The sequence below is a fragment of the Pangasianodon hypophthalmus genome, chromosome 16 (genome assembly GCF_027358585.1).
Source record: "Pangasianodon hypophthalmus isolate fPanHyp1 chromosome 16, fPanHyp1.pri, whole genome shotgun sequence".
In the NCBI taxonomy this organism is placed as follows: domain Eukaryota; kingdom Metazoa; phylum Chordata; class Actinopteri; order Siluriformes; family Pangasiidae; genus Pangasianodon; species Pangasianodon hypophthalmus.
Window position 1 is genome coordinate 9,172,088 of NC_069725.1, and position 21,458 is coordinate 9,193,545.

General features: G+C 42.8%; 1 protein-coding gene across 4 annotated transcripts in view; it reads right to left on the reverse strand.

The window, feature by feature from the left end:
• Positions 1-3,115: 3,115 nt before the first annotated feature.
• The window catches only part of samd11 (sterile alpha motif domain containing 11), a 59,146-nt gene continuing 40,803 nt past the window's right edge, over positions 3,116-21,458 (reverse strand). For 3 of the 4 annotated variants that reach the window (XM_026921218.3, XM_026921217.3, XM_026921220.3), the window contains exons 6-13: positions 20,411-20,566; positions 15,924-16,068; positions 9,661-9,776; positions 8,972-9,050; positions 7,758-8,437; positions 6,768-6,892; positions 6,212-6,322; positions 3,116-4,878 (exon numbers count right to left, since the gene is read on the reverse strand). In XM_026921218.3, the coding sequence (XP_026777019.3) occupies positions 4,639-4,878; positions 6,212-6,322; positions 6,768-6,892; positions 7,758-8,437; positions 8,972-9,050; positions 9,661-9,776; positions 15,924-16,068; positions 20,411-20,566 (1,652 nt within the window). In that variant the 3' untranslated portion in view covers positions 3,116-4,638. The remainder of the gene's footprint in view (positions 4,879-6,211; positions 6,323-6,767; positions 6,893-7,757; positions 8,438-8,971; positions 9,051-9,660; positions 9,777-15,923; positions 16,069-20,410; positions 20,567-21,458) is intronic. The other variant, XM_026921219.3, reaches the window with a different exon arrangement.

Sequence of the window (21,458 nt, forward strand, 5' to 3'; positions counted from 1 at the left end):
ATACATATATATACATATATACATGTATGTATGTATGTATGTGTGTGTGTATATATATATATATATATATATATATATATATATATATATATATATATATATATATATATATATATATATATATATAATGTGTGTGTATGTGTATGTGTGTGTGTATGTGTGTGTGTATGTGTATGTATGTGTATGTATATGTATATGTATGTATATGTATATGTGTGTATATATATATATATATATATATATATATATATATATATATATATATATATATATATATACAGTGTTATTAAAAATTGCATTTCCCTCTGGTATAAAATATGATGCTGTAAACATGTAAAAACCTGATGTTCAAAACCATTATTACTTTTTGCTCATTTTCTGACTCTAAAATATACACGTGGACGTCCCCTTCCTAGTGTGTATATATATATGTACATATATATGTACATATATATATATATATATATATATATATATATATATACACACACACACACACACTGTGCTCTAGCAAACCGCCAAAAAAAAAAAAAAAAAGTTTGGGTTCTGCCCAAAATTGAGTTTTTCCACCTAGAACTTACAGTAAATATATTTCACCAAAACAATGTGGAAATGATTTATTTAATTTTAATCTTGCCTAGGCTATCTTTCTGCAAAGACCATGTTTGGTAAGAAGCCAGTTTACATAACTGTAAATGCAGTTAGCCTTTTAACTAAATTTTGTGAAGGTCCAATTAAATTTCTTGCCTATAAACGTCCTTATAAGCAAATAACATGACTGAATGGTGACAGCCATTACCGTTTCAATGCGTACGCATTAATGGTTAGCTACCACTTTTACTAGCGCCACGGACTTAACAGAAGAGAGACGTGTTGAATTTGACAGTGAGAATAAATGCGTGCTACTCAGCCCATTCGGGTTTAGTCTTCAGCATTTTTTATTTTATAAATAGCCATGTCCGTCAGTTTGCTGCTCAGACCAGATGGGAAACTAAATTGAAAAAACTATGAATGTCTGTGAAAACTCTTCCATTTCTGGACTAATGTCTCTAGCCCTGTAGCTAGTCTCTGCTCTGATGAGCTGCCTTCAGCTAAATAATTTACATAAATCCATGGGATTTGCTGCAACAAGCCACAACAATGTATCTCCTGTGGAAAAAGTTGGTTCAGTTTGGAAAACTAGAGTTGCTGAACTACAGGGTGTCCCAAAAGTCTCCATATGTAGTGGATTATGTACGCCAGCACCGCATCAGTTGTGCGTTCGTCAGTGGATGTTCGTGGACGTCCCCTTCCTGGTTGGTACGCAACACTTCCAGTCTTTTTGAATTTGTTAAGAAGTTTGGCAGGAGTGTTGTGTGTGAAGTGCTTGCCATGTTTCCTGTTGAAGTCCATCACAACCTTGCAACAGCTTCCTGATCCAGCCATGAGAATGATTTCAATATGTTCTTCTTTTGTCAAAGGCATAATTAAAGGCTATCTGAAGAAAAATATAATAGAAACTATGTATGAAAAATTTTGGAAGACATTTTGCTAAAAGTGTTCATTTTCCCCTATGCATGGAGACTTTTGAGACACCCTATATTGTCAGTTTTCCATTTCAAGTACTCTGTTCAGTCTTCTAAAACACATTGTTGGGTCCATATCAGGATTGCAGTCCACCAAGTGAGAACCCCTGGTCTGTAACTTTGATAGCTAAATGTGAGTTCCTTACACAGTGAATGTCACGTTTTGCTCAAGTCAGTGGTTAGCTACATGCCATATTGAAATGAACAGAAGCTTGATCAATTCCGTTTGCAATCGGATACCGGCTGTAAAAATGTTTCCGATGCTTCTGCACCACAGTCAGACAGGAATCTTTAAATGCATTCTCCCTTTTGACTTTTGGGTGTACCCAGATTTTAAAACACTATAACCTCACTTCTGATCAAGATACATGCAAAAGAGAAATGTATTTCAGTTCAGGAAAGCCTGTAGATTTTAGAACTATATGTAGTAGAAAATATCAGAACAAGAAGTGTTTTTTACCAGGCTGCTTCATGTATATTGCGTTTGGTCAAAAGTACATCCAGGTTGGCAATGCAGTATTGTTTAGGAACAGTTCTAGAAACAAGAGGAAAGTTAGTTATACTGTGCTATTTTTGATTTTTTTTTTTTTTTTTTTTGCCTTATTGTAACACCTTACATGAAGGGACACATATAGATCAGACCTTTTGAAGCTACATACTACATATCGAGACTATGTCATCAACTTTTAAACATCTAAAATATATAGACAAGTCATTTTTATTGAATGTCCTAGCTTGTTCTCAGAAAAATGTGAAAAATTTTCATCCCATTAAAGGAGCGTCTCAGGTTCTATACCACTGACATAGCTGTACAGCCAATGGTAATCTGGTCCCATAAATCTGGACTTGCATTTTAGATCTTTGTGTTGCATCCCTAATCTCTAATCCTGGGAGATGAAGAAGCTGGGAGTTGATGAAAAATTAACAAATGCCTGCTACTATTTTCCGTATTTTTCCAGTTTCTTGGCTAATGCGTAGGTGTTGGCTATATAACTCTGGACTAAGATCTTGTGTCTGTTTCCATATTGTCAGCCCTAACACAGCCCCCAGTTTAAGGAGGTCTATTAGATTAAGGTGTTATTCGGAAGCACTGACAAAGTTGAAATCGGGACACCGAGACGGAGCCTCAGCTGGACAGCATTAGTGAAAATTCTGCTTTGTTTTCACTGAAAATTTGCCATGCTGTGTGTGTATGTGTGTGTCTGTGTGACACTCAGCTTTACACAGCTCTCAGGCTAAGCCCAGGCATCACACACGGCACCTGGTGCTGACAGTCACAGCGTGCAGTCAGGACAGTTTTTAAGGCTGGGAGTCCCAGAGGGTCAGTTGTTTTGTAAACGAGGTGGGACAGAGAGGTCTCAGAGGCCTTGGCCTGGGACTGTACTCCACGCTCTGACAGCTGCTGTTGACCTGAAACCCCCCTTCACACACACACACACACACACACCCCATTTTCTCCCTGACCGGGGGATTTACCGTCCAGCCGGGCGCCACTCCCTAACCCGACTGCAGCGGAGGAGGCTGGAAATAAACACATTACTCAGGAGGCATACAGGGAAAAGCATCTGGAAGTTTTCCATAGGATTTATTCCACCCATTGGTGAATAGAAAAATAGGATAAAGGCAAAACAAAGACAGAAAATCTAGACGTAATTTTAATTCATTGCTTACATTTAAAAAAGGGAGAAAAAAAAAACAATTTTTCAAACATTTGCATAAAGAGCTTTGTGCCTTTCATTTCCCTGCAACAAAGACAAAGGAAAAAAGTTATTATTCTTTGGGATCCATTTAGAGGACGATTTATTTATACACTGTATTTTGTCAATCCACCTACAACGAAATTTCCTATAAATATTTTTTTCCTTGTATTTATATGCTTAAGTAGCATTTGAAATCGGGACTCAGTATTTCAGCTGGAATACATAGCAAATAAAAAACTGAACAAAAGTGCCACCAAGTCAGTCAGTCACATTTTGTTCTATAATAATAAAAAATGTAATTCGTGCAACAATACTTCACAAAAAGTACCACTTATGTTACCTTCACTATATTCTCCTATAAAGCAAGTTTTTTTTTGTACAATTCAACATAACATTCTCCCACGGTAATAAATGTGACCTCCGAATGATTCACCGTCTACGCCACAGATCTGGAGATCAGATACCCTCAACCAGCAAACCAGCACAGAGCAAAGGAACCAGAAAGTCTTTTTTTTCTTGGCTGTTCCTTTGGATGATGGCTTTTGGTCATGAGAGTGTTAAGTGCTCTGCATTCTCAACGCCCTGCACAGAGCCGGGGAGCAGCTATGTACCTTTTCTATTTGTCACAGGTAAACTTAGAGAAACTGTACAATAATAAGCTATCAGCTTAAATTCCACACGTCCATTCATCTTTGGTATTGGACTGTGGAATGCATAGTTGCACTGATGAAGAGCAAATGAGTTCCTTGCTGCATTTGTGTGTGTTTTTTTTTAATCCTCTCAAGATGATTCCGTTTCTCAGAACTGGGATTTGAAACGGCTGGAAGCTGGATTAAGAAAGACAAAAACAGGAAAATAAATGGCCTTTTATGTTGGATTTCTCTGCTCTGAAAGGCTCGGGGTACTGCAAGAGTTCGTCACAGCAAAGACAGGGTCTGTCTGCCTGCCACGAAAGAACGCTGTGGCTCTCTCACTCTCTCTGGCATGGCGTTGAAGCACTGCTGTCTGCTCACGTTTATCTCGCACATACACAACGCACACACACACGCGCACACACTGCTGCTTCCTGTCTCATCTCCAGGCCCCATTTGCTCATCTTTGGATTTGGTTTATTCGCAGCCACTGCACTGGGTGGAGCTGTTTAGACTTAGCATTGTTTCAGTCTCTATCTGTACAATTCTTGCCACATTATAAGTGCCTCGGCGCAAAAGTCCGCAAGTTCACTTTTTTTCCGATTTTGGAGGGATGAAAGGAAGAAAAGAATAGTTCAAAGATATCCGCTTCCTCCCATCCCCCTTTTCTCCATGTCCGTCTCCTTCCTGTAGAGCTGCTCCAGCCGTACAGGGAAGCAGTCGGCGTTTTAATGGTATTCTCTATGAGAGAGCTTTAGTGGAGTCGTAAGCTGTCCCTGTAGGGGGGTTTCCGTTTTCCTGCTTGGGGGAGGTGCGGCAGGCCGGAGGGGCACTGAATGGGGAGGAGGTGCTGCGGGCCGAGGGTGGCCGGGTCTCTGCGGGCAGGGGGTCTCGGTCCGGCGGGCGCAGAGCAGATGGTGCCAGTGGGAGGGCCAGCGGGAAGCTGGTCATGTAGAATATTCTGCCAGTGCGTCGGGCCACCTGAGGATAACAGCCACATACATGCTAGTGTTACAACTCACATAAGGCATACACAGAAGACAAGAGGACTTGTGTATACAGTATCCTTAAGTTTGACTTTCACTGCTACTTCAAGTAAATTAAGTCACTTAAACGACCTCACACCTATTTATGTGTAATCTCCATGTTTCATATAAGAAATACTACGAAAGGTGAAAAACAGAGCTGAAATGCCAGCACTGTCTGTGAATTCTGCTCTGACAGCTTATCACACAAGATGTGTGCGGAGATATTTTTTAAAATCCAGCTCACGTAGTTATTATTTTTTTTCTGTACCTGTCTGCTGTATTTTCTAAAGAATTTAGTTGGCTCTATTTCCTAAAATATAAACAATCTAGTGGCCTAATTTAAACCACCATGACCCCGACCAGGCAGTTAGTAAGGATGCTATAAAGCATACCACACATTTGTGTTAATAAAAGCTGCACATGATCTAAGATCTAAGAGCTAATTTAAATGTATGTTGTTATTTACCAATGAAAAACATATAATCATTAATATAGGTAAGCTTTCTTTAAGGAGAAATGTATTTATTATGGGAGGAGTCTTGGATGTCATTGTTTTATAATTAATTTTTCCACCATGGGAGAGTCATCAGGACAGAGGACTTAATGTTTTGTGGTTTCTTGGTAACATGATAAGCTGCGTTTTTTTTTTTTTTTTTTTTTTTTGTCGTCACAAAATTCAATTAAATTCACAAAAGACAAAAAAGAGAGGCTGATGAGGGAATGACAGTTTATAGTTTCTATAATGTAAATAATAATAGTAACATAACAACATAACTTGTTTCATGGACGTTCCCCAACATTAAATGTAACTATAAACAGATAAAAAGTATGATGTGTTGTTCATTAATAAATAAGATATTGTAATCGTTCACAAATTACTGTGTAAGAGTAAAAACACACTTCTTTGGGAAGACACTATCCTGTCGCTGATTATTTTCCTATAGCAACATGCCCTAGGGTGTTTTATTCCTTACTTAACACACTTTGAAGAAATTTCCTATTGGGTATAGAAACCATTGCTTTATCTTTAGTATGTTAGCACTGCAAATTAGGTCTTACATTTGAAGTAGCATTGAAAAAGTCTTAACTGTTCAACTGAAATGGATTAAAGCACACTGTGACTTCTAGGATTTGAACGCACAATCAACTCTCCCCTTTTGTTATTAAAAAAATGCCCTTTTTTATATTAACAGAAAGCCTCAAAATGCCATTCTTTAAGTTAATTCTCATCCATTTACAGCTCAACGATAAAAAAAAACCACAATGATGACAATCATTTCCAATACCTGAGAGCGGATCTTGAGAGCCGGACCAAGTTTCAGCCCCATGTGGTTGAGCAGGTGCTCCTCGGTCAGCAGGGCTAGCGTCTCTCCATCAATAGCCTGCTCCCGAAACACCTGACAAAAGACATGTGACCTCAGTCTCACAGTCGCATGCTCATAACACTCACAATCATTTAATCTTCACTCAGCATGCACATAAGCATTCACAGAAATGTATTGAACGTCTTTAAATGGAAGTGAGCATGGATGATGCACTGAGCATGCACATGTTTGTGATATGTGACGTGTGTGACGGACAGAGCTGTGAGCGAGACAAAGATAAGAGCAGTGCGGAGCGGCCCTTGGCCAGCGCTCAAACAACCAACTTTAAAGCAGCTAGCCATCACTAATATCTAATAGCACTATTATAAATTCATCACCACGAATTCTGGCCACTCTATGAATTTGCAGCCCGAGTCTCCCCCTCCTGTCTACTCTCTCTCCGTTTCCGGCAACCCCCCTGTTCGAGAGGGCCGGGGAGAGGAAGTGTGTGGCGCTCTGCTCCTGCTCTTGTCCTCACCTGGGCGTACTCTCCACAGCCTGCCAGGCTGCTGATGAAGCTGCACACCTCTTCCACACTCCACTTGCTGATGTCCTCTGCCGCCGCCGCCTCCTCCCCGTCCACAAACAGACCTCCCATGGCGCCTGGCAGCCCGCCGAGCCGAGAGGAAGCATAAATCATTAGAAAAAGAAACCCCATGAAGCAGCCCCTCCTCACCCTCCACACACACATACACACACACATACACACACACATAACACGCACATGGCTCGGTTAATGACCCCATCTATTTCAGAGTTCAGTAAGGGTCAGAAATGGGGCCTCTTCCTATGGGAGGTCCCTGCACTGCAGGGTGAACGTGTAGGTAATGTATTTCAGATGGCTGGAACTGCGCTTGGGGAGAGAGAGAGAGAAATAGCACCTCCATGAACGGCGATAAACCTTTAGCTGATGGGATTACAGAATATGTCGTATTTCATAGTCCTGACTCCAAGTGACTGGACTTCTAAATAAATATTTAGTCTACAGTAGTAAAAAAAATATGCTGATTCATTCATAAAGCGTGATCTTTAAGTGTCTAAAATAAAGTCTGCTATGCTTTTTGGTGTTCGCCTTCTGATAGTGAATGAATAATTCAGTATTGGATTGGGTTCTTCCTCTTTAGGAGACACACACCCTGTCCTTATAAGAACCTGCCTCAGTATCTCTCTCTCTCTCTCTCTCTCTCTCTCTCTGTGGGACTCTGTTTGGGTTCTGGATCTCAAACTTTATGGGTCATAAAAAGAGTGGAGCAGGCGTATGATCTCAGACCCCAGACACACTGTGCGTGTGTATGTGTGTGTTTGTATGATGAGGCAATGAGGCTGAGGCAGAAATCTGCAGTCTGATATCTGCAATCTCTGATTTCTGATCTTGGTTACTTTGGACTAGGACCTTGAAATTGTTATGTCTATACAACACTTTCCATTGGATAAGATTAGACACTTAAATAAAATGATCAAAACTCACCGGCATGGAAATAGGGGTTGGCGTAGGGGAAGCCGAAGGGCAGCGTCTGTCCTGGCAGTATGGGGAAAGGGGGCAGTGCTCCTGGTGGGAGATACTTGGCTTCACTCTTGCTTAATCCTGGTGTGAAGAGATGATGGTTGGGTGATTCTGGCGCTGTCGAGCTGCAGGGGACACTGAGCCTGCCCGAGCCTTCCCCGAGCTCCTTCAGCGACTCGCTGGGCTTGGCCGTGTCCTTGCTTTGGCAAGCCTCGGAGTTCAGGCTGTGCCCATCTGCTTTAGCTAGTCCCTCCGGCCGCTCCTCACCCGCTTCGCCGTCGCTTTCCGAGTCTTTTATGTCTTCATCGTGTCCATCCCTGTCTCCCCCAGGCACCTTGGACTGGGATGGGTCATCCCCTTGCGGCGTGCTACCTTTCTTTGAGCTTCTACGGCTGCTGGACTCTTTGAAGGCACTGCTCACCATCGCCCCCTGGTGGCTAAGTGAGAGCAGAGGTGTGTTGTTGTGGCGCAAGAGCAGCATGGCGTTGCGGCGGGTGACGTCATCTGGCATGTCGTGAAGGCTACGTAGAGCCGGGTGCTCAGCAGGCAGACCTGGATGGACAACGAGCGGCTCGGCTAACAGGCGCTGGCGCTGAGCGTTCTCCAGCTCCTTTTGTCTCAGCAGCTCGGCAGACATCTCTAATCTGCAATAAGGGCCTTGGTTAGTACAGGCAAAATGGCGTGCACTGAAAAATTTTAGACCAGTTCCAATCCTGAAAGTTCAGAGCAGGGAGAGCTGGGAAAACTGATCAACTCTGATTTAGCCAATATGTTCATCTGAGCCAAAATGATCTGTTTCTTTAATAAGAGTGAATTCTTCCAACATAAAATGTATGAAAACTTGTATGTGTAAAATGAACATAAAATACTTGTCACTAATTGTGATCAGTTACGTAAATTAGTCATTTTGTGATTAATATGCTAATTTTAATGCCACGATGCTCAAGCAAATTGTTGTGTTTGTGTAGATTTTTTTTAAATCATTGCTAATAATCAAGAATAATTGTGAAGAAGACATTTTAAGTATTTTAAGAAAATATTGGGTATTTTGGGTATAATGGACATTTTATACCTGTACAGTTGTGTTGTTATAAATGCTATAGTGCAAACATTTAGTAAAATAGAGCATTAGTTGACATGATGCGATACTGCTACACACTGCACTAATAATTCAATACCTAGCGAGGTTCTGTTTGCGGAGCATCTCCTGTTGACGAGCAAACATCTCGGCTTGAGCAGGCTGAAGGAATCCGTATGCTGTAAAGAATAAACAGAGAGAAAATCATATTCATCTCATGAGACATACCATAAAAATACTGTAATGTCTAATGGTGAACAATGCAGATTAAAAAAATATATATTTCCAGGTATTTTCAGAATTCACAACAAGCCTAGTACACAGCCAAGGGCAAAAGTTTTCAGACCATAGGACAAAATGAAGAAGACAAAGGAATTGGAAATATAACAAGATATTTATTGTGTTTAATTTCACAGACTTTTGTCATTTGTAATGAGTCGAGCAATAAAAATAATCAATTTGTCAAATGGCGCATGTTAAGATATTAATGGTAAAAAAAAAAAAAAAAAAAAACCTGTATCAGTTTGAATCTACCTTTCTAAACTTTACATAAATATTCATAATATCTTGTATCCTCACTCTATGCCCTTATAAATACCTCTCAAGTGTTTTTAAAGTCTTTTGCACTCAATTCTATTTACAGTCTAATTATAATTTGTTAATTATTATTTATTATGAGAGATAAATAGATAATGAATCAAACTAACAAACAATGTTGTTGAATTAACTATACTATAACCTAATCAGGTTTTTAGATGAGTGGAGTGGAGTGAAGTGGGTGAGCCTCACCTGGTGCTTGGCACAGAGCGGAGGGCATGCCTAGGAACGGTGGCCGCAGATGAGGGCCCAGTGCGATATGGGGGGCGTTCTGAGGGGACAGTAGTGGCGGAGGATGGGATAACTCTCTGTGTGAACACAAAAACAAGCCGAATAAGTAAACCTGAAAGACTTCCTCCTTTACTAACCTTATGGACGAGACTTCCAGTCCATTAAAGGAGCAGTTTGTAATTTTTAGGGCCCCATACTGCCTGCGAGGTGGACTCTAATTACAACAAAATCACTGACAAGCGATCCCCCCTAACTGAAACCGTCCCTTCTGCTGGAACTACGGCCCCTTGCACACCTAGCATTAACATATGTCCTGGGTAAACCAATCGTAAGTGGACAGAGCTTCTTACAGGTCTGAATGGGGTCAAAGGCGTCTCGAAGTCACATTGTGATCCAGTGGGGCCTGGTGTGGGACGCAGCATATTGGTATTGTGAAGGCGAATGCATCTCTGTGTGTCCCGGACAGCAGCGATGGATCACCTAATTGACTGCATCATTGCCCTAGCCAGAAATCATTGCGAGACTGTTTGTAAATCGCTCTGAATGGTAGAGCTCTCTGCTGCAAGGCTAGTGGATAAAGGCAATGCTATAACAGCAGAGACAAAAGCAGCTGCTTTTCGTAGCTTCATTCGTCATCTCATCTCTCATTCATTTATAAGTTTCATTAGCAGAACACACAATTAAAACGTTTGAAACCGTGCGTACAGGTACGTGAGATATGATTCATCAGTACGTGAGATATGATTCAACATTTCTGCCTGAAAATAAATGCAGTGGAAAACTGACGTAATAAATGTGCGTGACGGCCTTTGTCCAGCGGAAACAATGTACGAAATCTGATTACAAGTGATCACTGGAGACGCATTCATAATGCCCGGTGTGAACGGCTACGCATCTCGGCTGTCCACTTGTGATCAGATCACCCAGGACGCATGTTAATGCCAGGTGTGACCGGGGCCTATGTCACTGGACAGCGTAAAGACTGCACTTACTGAATAGAATCTATACAGACTTAAAGCAAAAAACTCCACTGAAGATCCTTTCAACAAACTCAGTATGATCTGACTATATAGCATAAAGTTATTGAAGAGTAATGACTCATCTAGTGTCACCCAGAAGAGGATTTGTTCCCTTCTGAGTCTGGTTCCTCTCACTGTTGCACCCAGCTTACTCATTATTGATCTAAGTCTACATCTGGATTTCAGTAAAATTGCTTTTTGACAATGTCCACTGTTAAAAGTGCTATATAAATAAAATTGAATTCAATTAAACTGAATTGAATTCAACTATGTATCCCTTATGAGATGCTTCCTAAGGAAAAATTGCTTTAATTGGGGGAGGAGCTAATTTCAAGCCTGAAAAAATGCAAACATAAGCTTGTAATGAGCAAACTAGCGATATACATTACAAGACAATGTTACAAATTAAAGTTCTTTATCGTACCTTTACCAGTTATATGATTACTGTATGTGTAGGAAGCAAAACATACGAGAGAAGCATATGAGGTGAGAGAGTAATGTTTAATGGCATGAGAGCTGGGTTGTTTTGAGTTTATTGCACTTAGCATGACTCAAAATGATGGAGAACTGTCCATTTCCGTGGTCCATTTTTTTTTTAGCAACATGCTAAAAAAAACACCTCTTATTTCTCCAGCATGATACATGGGGTGTGTTTTACAGTACGTATTATGTAAATGCTGCACACTTCCTCTTTGCCTATTTTCATCCCTCGCTCCAGTGCATGCGTGCAGCAATAGCCCCTCATCAGTCCTGTCATGCTGCGGCCAGCGGCACTGTTTGTACCCTGGGCCTTTCCCCTTCCTCCCCTCCTCACTCCCTCGCTCGCTCCTCGGCCCCGCCACACTGGTAATGAGGGCTGAATACACAATAAGAGCATGTCATACTCTGACAGCTGGGGCGGCCCCTCTGCCTCGCCTAGGCTACAGGCTGAAGCACCTCCTAATTAACACAGACCTTCCTCTTCTACCCTTGAGCACCCACACACGCATGCACGCACACGCACACACCTCCTCCCGCTGGCTTTTATTGGCTGCATTCAGCCAATAAATGGTGGTGTGTGGCGAGGCCCCCCCCCCCCCCCCCCCCCCCCCTCCATTTTCAAAAAGGCCCTCAATTATGTTTTTCTCCTTTTGTATGGCCAGAGAATACGAGCGGCTCTTATTCAATACTGCATACACCTTTATCGAGCAGTGGCAGTGGAGTGGGGAGAGCAACAAGGAGAGAAAAGAGTGTGGAAGAGAGAGATATAGATGGATTGTACAGAGCAAGAAAATACGAAGATGTAGCCTACGTTGTTGCATAAGGTTGAGTTGATAAGTGTATATATACCTGGTTCCTGTAGCAGTAGCGTTTAGTGAACTGCAGATGTTTCTATATGTGGTTAGATGAAGGAATAAAAGAAAAGGCTTTCTTCTGGACTTCCAAATAGTCGCCTAGACCCTGGAGGATTTGGAGACCCCAAAAATGCTACCATCTTGTGCAAATTGTGATCCTTGAAGTAATTTTTGCTTCTCTAACCATATTCCTCACTGTACATACATTTGCGTCCTCTTCCAGGCAGGTTCATTACAACTCTGGTTGTTTTAAACTTCTTCATTATTGCTCTAACAGTGGATATGCCCATTTTCAGGTGGTTTATCCACTGCATTATTCATGAAACTCAATACACTTTTGTCTCATTTTATTTGTGTCTTCTCTAATCTTCTCCACATTGCTGAATGACTAAGGAGATTTGGCCTCTGCGTCACCTTATATTTATACCCTAGTGAAACAGAAAGTCATGGATGGCCATCTAAATGTTCCTGAACACCCAAGTGAAAACTTAAAAAAGTAAAATATAAACAGGAATACGCTTCGGTTACATTTAGGTCATAAGAATTTCTAGGGATGTCAATAATTGTGAGACATAGTTTTGCTAAAAATAAATGTTTTTGATAAGGGTTTTTTAAAATTTTAAATTTTTAGCACAAATTTACCTCAATTAAAAGTTACAACTCTCATATTTTCAGTTTGAGATTTATTTAATTAACCATATGCAATTTTTCCACTACCATTTTTACCCATCTTTACCGAGGGTGCCAATAGTTCTGAATGATTTATATTATATATGAATATTTGCAGTATGTAAAGCCTGCACACATACGTAGGAAGGCTCACACACTGTATGAAGTCAACACACAGGCGAGAGTGCAGCATCGTTGCTTTGTTGTTGTGAGCAGTTCTTGCTCCAGGGGGAGGGAACCGGAGCAGCGCAGCACAAAACAAACACACCAACATCCAACATCCAAACACAACGAGGGGGAAAAAAACAACATGAAATCAAGAAAGCAAGAAAAGAGAGCCAGCTTTTGTTTTGCTCTACATGGGCTCCCATCATGCCCAAACTAAATAGCCCTTGCATGTCATTATCCCTGAAAACAACAAAAAACTTACAATACAAAAAAAAAAAACAGAACAGGAAAGAAAGGAGAGTGAAGCAGGAAGAGGTTGAAACAAGCAGTGGGGGGAGGAAAGAGAGAGAGAGAGAGAGAGAGAGAGTGGAGGGGGTGTCTTCGATCGATCGGGGCCGCTGTTGAAATGTTAATGCTAATCGTATAATCGCTTTCCGCCGGTGCCTTGCGCTTCGGTGGCAGCGCCAATTAATCTCAGGGAAGGCAGCGCATGACCTTGGAGCCTGGAGCCGGGCGGGCAGCCCAGCCGTGCTTATGTAATTACACTGTGAAGTGTGTAATCACCTGGTCTAATCCCTCAGGCCGCACAATTAGGCCGAGCGGCGCTGGCCGGGGCCCGCCAAGCTTCGTGCCGCCCCGCGCGGCCCGCAGATGAATAACGGTCAATTAAAGCTGCATGACTGGGGCCGCGAGGCGTCCGCTCGATCGTAATTAGCTGTAATCATGAGGAGACGTACCCGGCAGACGTGCTTCTCTTTTTATAGGAAGCAATTTAGAAGGAGGCAGGCTTTAACCGTTTCATTCTGGGTTCCAAGGGGGGGCGATAAGAGAGGGTTGGGCTAGCAGGAGAGGTGTTTTGTGTTTTGCTGAGACTTAACTCCTTCACACCTCCAGCACGCACACATGTACACAGAGAAATTCTGGATATATAACCGTTTGCATTTCCCAAAATGCTCACATACTCCCTTCATTTAGGTTCAGTCTGTTTCTCTCACTAGAGGGAAACTATTAATGAGCCATGCTTATATCAGTTTTATATATTTGTCCTAAACAGCAAACCATGTCATACTTCTCACCGACTCTCTCTCTCTCTCTCCCCCGCTCTAAACCTCAGGCAGTTCCCTCATGTGTGACGACCTGTCAGTGTGGCGGCAGCGTTGCACCCTGCCTGTGTATGTGTGTGCGTGTGTGTGTGCTTATGTGTGTGTGTCTAAACTGGCCAGGCCAGAGAGAGATGAGAGAGGAGTGGAGCGGAGCTGACAGGACGGCCATTAATGAGCGGAGCGCAGGGGATTAGCCGCTCTCCGTGCCGCTCCTGCCTTGCCTCGCCTCGCCTTGCCTCCACAGGAACACATTTGCACAGGAAGCTCATTAAAATGCATGAGGCTCTCACTCGTGCTCTCACTCCCGTTCCCCACCACCACCTCCCACCCCCAGACCACTGTCTGTTCCTACTGCCGCTCCACATGCCAAACGCATTAGGATTTGCCTTGCAGATTCCCTAAATGCAATCAGACAAATGGTTGGCTGGAGCTGTAGAGCTATTGATTGCTGTAATGATTTGTTTTTAACAATAGCCACTAATGTGCATTGGATAATCAATTATGGACAGTCGATGGAAAGGTGAGCTTGAGCAATGGCTTTCGGCTCACCCTTTCAGCCTGCCTGGCTCCCAGTCGATGCTTTATATGGGAGGCCGGAATCGGACATGCCTGTCCTTTTCACAATGTCACTCGTAGTCAATGGCAAAAGCATGTGACCCTCTCTGTCCTGACTGGAGGCACTCCAAAGCTACAGCTGATGTGGGGCCATAGAGTATGCACTATTATGGGTAAAGCAAGGGTTAAATCCAGAAAACCAAGAGAGGAAGCAAAAGAAAGAAAAAAAAAAAACACCACCCCTCACCCGACCAGGAAAGCATGCAGGGCTAGTTAACATCAGTAGTCCTGTGTGGCTAATTATGGCAGGTGAGTGGAGTAAGGGCGGCTGGCTGGCCCGAGCTGCACGCTGTGCTCCCGTCAGGGCACGGAACAGAACGCAACGCCTACGCTGCCCCTCCACCCCCCACCCCACTTCCTCCCTCCCTCCCTCCCTCTCTCACGCCTCGTCTCACCAGCCCATTATCGATCCTCCGGCTTCCCGTGCCACATAAATAATCGACAAGCAATTACCCGCCCACTCCCGCTGCTTGGGCTTTCTTTAGAGGCGGAGGCGAGCGCCAGGGCCTTGCGGGGAGGGGGAGAATGGGAAGGAGGGGAGCGCAGGGAGGTGTGCGGCGCCTGGACGACCGGCGAAGCCCAAAGCCCCATAAATACCTCCTGACAAGATCAAATCGGACAAGGATGCAAAGAAGTAATGCCCACTGGCAATCGGATCCCATTAAAGAGATTTTCCTTTATATCGCTGCCTCTGCCTCAATATCATCGGCCTTCCTTCCCCTTTTTCTCTTCTTCCCTGACTTCAGCATACAATATAGTTTCCTTCCTTTTTTTCCTTTTTTCTCTCCAGCACGCGGTCACCCACTCAAAATCAGCATGCAGTATTCATTAGAGCTGGATGTTGGGTTCATTATTAATGTGAAATATTCATGTTATTTTAAAATCATAGGGCATTTCCCCCTGTTTCTATGGTCTTAAAGTGTGTCTGGGAGGTGTTCCCTTTGCACAGGGTCAATTTATTCACACAGGCTGTTCAAATCTGCTCAATCCCACAATCTAGATTTGTGAAAACACATCCATATGTGTGGTTGGAATCCCACTGGTGGTAGAGAGATCATGAAATTGGTCTGAGAAGTAAAGAGAAAAGCCTTGACCTACTGACCAACAAAGAGAAATACTCAATTTAATATAAAATTTCAAATTTTATTTTTGGGCTTCCCAGCCCCCCCAAGAACCCCCCACCCCCACCTCCCACCACCAAACAACCCAATCAATCCTAAAGTTTGGATATATCATTTATTTTATATTACTAAGTTGTTTCACGCCATTCATTGATATTATGCATGTACAGTATACGTAAATTAAAAAAAACATACCTCTCACTGAAGTGTGCATCCCTGTGCTGGGGCAGGCCTTGTTTCCTCCTCTGGCTGGAGGAGCTGCCTGCAGAGGGGAGGTGAGCCTCCATGGCTCCTGGGTTCCTCACAGCACTCAAAGCCTCCTGACGCACACGCAGCAGCTCTGAGGACACACACAACATAATGCTTAGAACATTCCAACATAATCCCACACCCCTCTGCATGATTTATGATCAGTGCTTCAGGTCAGAATATTCAAAACCACTTGGTGCAGTACAGTTTGTCCTATGAGTGTCTTAATGGCACCTCATTTGTAGCCCAAAGAGAAATGAACAGGAAAACAGTACACATGACACACACAAATGACCTCATTTATGGGTTACCATCAAAAGCTGAGCTTTTCCTATGAGTACCGTATTCAGTATTCACAGCCTCTGCTATCTCTGTCCTCTCTGCCTCTCTGTCTCTCTCTCTCTCTCTCTTATAGCAGGCTGGCCAAGCCCATCTCCCATCATTACCAAACTAACAGGGTCACAACAGGAAGCACACAATCTAATGAAAGGGTGTTAAATAGAAAATCCATCCTGTGCACCTCCCTCTCTCCCTCCCTCCTTCTTTCTCTCTCCTCCGGCCCTTTTTTAATTAGACAGTTCCCGTGGGAGCTGGCGGCCATTTCCGAGGCCGGCGTGTGGGGCTGAGCGATCAGGTCGGGGGTGGCGCGACAGATATTAATGTGCGCAGGGCCGCTGTATTGATCTGTTTATTGCACTTCCCCATGGGGGACCGGACTGACGGCAGACAAGCCCTCTAACAGCCAGAGAGAGAGAGAGAGAGAGAGAGAGGGTGAGAAAGACAGGGAAAGACACAGAAAGACCAATTTAATGCAACAGCAAACTTGAGAAAACTTGAGAATTCATAGCATAGCTTTTGCAACCATTAACGCTCAACGTTGGTAAAAACCTCTGACTTGGCTACAGCGCTTCCAAGTTTCATGGCACAATCTTCTGTCTTATAAAGTAGTATGAATGAAAATAAGGGGATGAAATTCAAAGAGGCTCTGACCCACCTCCTCTCCCCTCCCCTCTGCTTTACTCTGCCATGGCAGGCCCTGTCCTGCCTCATGCACACGCATTTATTATTCTCTTTCATCAGCAGGAGAGCTTCGCCAGAGTAGGGTCACCTGGGGCTACAGCCCTGAGCTGAGCAGCCATCCCAATAGCACATGGTCAATCCCTGCCAAAAATCTCCAGAGCCAGCGGGGAAAAAAACAACAGCAAGATATTACCCTTTCTAATTCAGCCCCATTCACACCCCACCCAATGAAATATCTAACAGCATCCCCACCATCACACACATGTGTCTGTAAGCAAAGGGAGACGGGGAAAGGCTGAAGCGTGTCTTTGACTTTGGAGGCTGCAGAATTCCCCTTCCTTCCTCCATTCCTGCTCCTTACATCAAGGGAGGACGGGGAGCTGGCGGAGGCCTCCAGGTGACCTTACGGCCCATGGAGGGAAGATCGCAGCAACGTACCCCCTGCTCCTCCCATAAACCTCACGCATGCACACCCATCCATGCATGCTTCCCAGCCTTTCATTTCAGGGCCTCCTCTTCAAACAGATGAAAGGCCACTCTGCAGGGACTCAGGCAAGAGAGAGCGAGGGAGGGGGGAAGAAAGGAAAAAAGGAAGGATACGGGACAGAAAGAGAGAATGTAAAAGCAGGCCAGTGCAGAGAGAGTTCTGGGGATGTGTGGGAGAGCTCGGGGAGGCAGCTGCAGGGGTTCACAGGGACCTGGCCTGCTCCCCGTTAGTGTCAAGGAGCCTATGGCAGGCCCTTCACCTAATCTATGGAAAAGAGCCTAGCCTCACAGAAACTCATGAAACACTGCAGATGAGGTGGAGGGTGTGGGGCAAAAAAATCAGCCAGGAAAGCAAAAAAGAGGAGGAGAACTGCCTGAGGACGGAGTGGGATGTTTCTGAAGAGAGAATGAGGATATGCTAGGGCCATGAGAGAGTGTGAGAGAGAGGGAAGAAGGAAAAAAGGAGGTAAAGAAGCAGCTGGGGCTTGTGTTTCCTTGTCCCCGAGAGATTTCTTTGAAAAAAAAAAACTGCCGAAAAACAAGAACCGCCTCCACTGCATGAGCTATGGAGCAGGAGAGAAAACAAACAAGATCATATATTAAACTTGATCATGGATGGAGTAAGATGGAGCAAGAGAGCAGAGGGAATTTCTGGGACAAGCAGACAGATATTAAATTTTGGTTGAATGAAGTGTGAGAGAGTACACACTTTTGCTGGAGGTACATACAAAAATATGCAGATGGAGTAATATGAGAGCAAAAGTGCAGAATGTGAAAAGAGGAAGCAAAAAATGGGGAGAAAAGTTTTCTAAAATGTATGTACAGTAGAGCACTGGGTGAGAAAGTAAGAAAGAGGATCTCTCCCATCAAAGAGCTGGCAGGCAGAGGCATTGGCAGCAGCTGACTGGCACAGCCTTATCACAGGCGCATGAGCTCAGCATGCATGGGCAAGCCATCATGCTCACATTCCTCCAGGGGGGAGGTTGAGGGGCTGTGTGTGGTGAACACCTCATCCCGGTAAGCCTGTTTTCAATGGCATGGCTTATGAAACCATACACCTGCCTGAAGAACTGACAGAAAATCATTAGAGTGCCGTGATATCCTAAATCTAACCCTCTCTTCAAAATTTTGTGGATTTTGTTTTGTGGAGTCTTATCTGTGGCATCATCACAGTGTGTGAAGGAAGGAGAACGCGAGTGTGTCTGACTCCACATGCCTCAAAAAGCGTGCTTGCGTGAAGCTGAAGGAGCTGTGGGTGGCAAGACGAGAGACAGAGATTTAACAGAATTGGGAAGGGAATCAATCGTAAGCGTGTCTGCAATGCACCACGGTGCACCACCACAAACCAGGAAACTTCCGGGAACAGGAGAATGAGCTTTGCAATACGGCACTAAAAACTCTTTACACTCAGCCACTAACTTCTTACAGATGCAGGAGAAGAGCAGTTAAATAATTTATAAATCACATCCACCTGAATTTGCAGCCTGCAATTAAAAATCATTACTGATCAAATAAAAATTAAAGTTACAGTTGGATGCAAGTCTGCTGCAAAGTGCCATTAAAGTTGATATAAATTATAGATATATTCTTTATTGAAAAAGTGACCAATCTTAAGGATGGATATTTTGCAAGTTTAAAGGCATGATTAAGCTTAAATCACAAATAAAAACAGGTCATAGCTAACTGATAAATTTTTGTTTATGCCTTTATTTATAGTCTTCAGACAGTTCCTGTACAACCCCACAACTCTAAAGCCGATGGGGAAAAATCAAGAGTATTTGTCGTTGCCATGGTAGCAGTAATTTAAAGAGTTGGCTTGCAGCCAATCAAAGAGAACAAATCAATACACAGCAAACCTTGGGGCCTGATGGCGCCGTTATTTACTACTGTGTGCAGCGGCAGTCACAGATCACTCATGACATTCTGACACTGGGTGAGCGGGGCTCTCAAAATAGAATTGTCAGCAATTTCCAGTCGTAGACAGTAAGGTGTATCAGAGTGTGAGCCAAAGATAGCTAGAATGTGTTCACTCTTTTCCTTTAGAGATATCACACTGTTTGCTTTACACATAGCACATTGTTCAATATATATATATATTGAACAATTGTTCATTGTTTTTGCACATTGTTCAATATATATATATATATATATATATATATATATATATATATATATATATGAGTGTGTCTGTGTGTGCGTGTCTGTATGTATTTATGTATATATATATATATATATATATATATATATATATATATATATGTATGTGTATATATATATATATATATATATACACACATTATCAGAACATCAGAATGGGGGAAAATGTGATCTCAGTGATTCTGATCGTGACATGATAGTTTGAGGTTTGAGTATTTCAGAAACTGCTGATTTCCTGGGATTTTCACGCACAACAGTCTCTTGACCAGTTAGTGGCATGTCTGTTGATAAATGTCCAGGCCAATGGTTCAAGCTGACAGGGAGTCTACAGTAGCTCAAATAACCACCTGTTACAACGATGTTGAGCAGAAAAACATAACGCGCAACACAACAAACCTTGAGGTGAATGGGCTACAATAACACAAGACCACATCGGGTTCCACTTCTGTCAGCCAAGAACAGGAATCTGAAGCAACAGTGGGCACAGGCTCACCGAAACTAGACAACTGAAGATTGGAAAAACATCACCTGGTCAGAGCCTGTGTCCACTGTAGCCTCAGACTGCTGTTCTTGGCTGACAGGAGTGGAACTTAATTTAGCCTTCTGCTATTGTAGCCTCAATGTTCGACATGCTGTGCATTCTGAGATGCTAGTCTGTTCACCACAGTTGTAAAGAGTGGTTATTTGAATTACTGTCGGTGAGTGTATACACTGTATGTCTGAGATCAAAGCAATAAGACACACGCATGCCTGTACGTCCAAGCACTCACCGTGACCAGGGACACCCATGCTGCTGGCGAGCTGGTAAAGACGCTGCTGCTGCTCTTCGTAAGAGCCGTGCTCGTTCAGCGCTGACATCATCCGCCTATAGTGTTCTTCCGGGGTCATGTGACTGCCCAGCTCCAATGCAGGGGTGTGTGAGTTTTCTGTGGAAAGCACAGGAGGATGTTACGATCTCAGCAAACTGCATCTTTTCATATGAACTTGACGCAATCTGAAGTGAAAGTAGAACTACAATGAACCAAATAATTATGAAAAGTTCAACAAACACAAATTCACTCTGCCACCAAGAACAGCGCAGCACAATTCATATGAGCAAGTTGGTTCACTGACAGCAACTTCTGGAAGTAGCCAGGTGTGGATTAGCGTTGTCACAACAAATGTCACTGTTTGAATACCATTCATTCATTCGTTCGTTCATTCATCTGCAGTAACCAGATTCAGTAACCGATTTATCACATACACATTCACACACTCATTAACACCTTTAGGGAGGTGGGAGGAAACCAGAGAATGCAGAGGAAACCTACGCAGGGACTTAGGCTCCAACCTTCAGTTTGAATTTTCATCATATTTGAAATTCAGAGGAAGACAAAATACACATTTAAATGCTCAAAATGTCTGATTTTACTTTTACTTTTACATGAATGTTATGTATGGCAAACTTTATTTTCATATTTCAAATATTTATCAGTGTATCATATGTATTAAAAAGAACAAAGTGTTATTTGTAAGTCTGATATGTTTGTTCACAGTTTGCATCAGCCACTTATTAGAGCCATACCTTTACATTGGGCATACAACAGATAGGTAGTGCTATAATACACAGGTAGTGAGCATATATAGTTTATAGCAAGCCATTTGTGATTTGGCATAAATTAAAAAAATCATAATCCTGAATGAAGACAAGTTGAAGCCGGCAAATTTTTATATGAATACTGGATCTTTAATCATGCCAAACTACACAAAATGTTAGTGTGGATAAATAAATCAAAAGGACTTTACATTAAAGTTGATAAAAAATATATATATGTATAT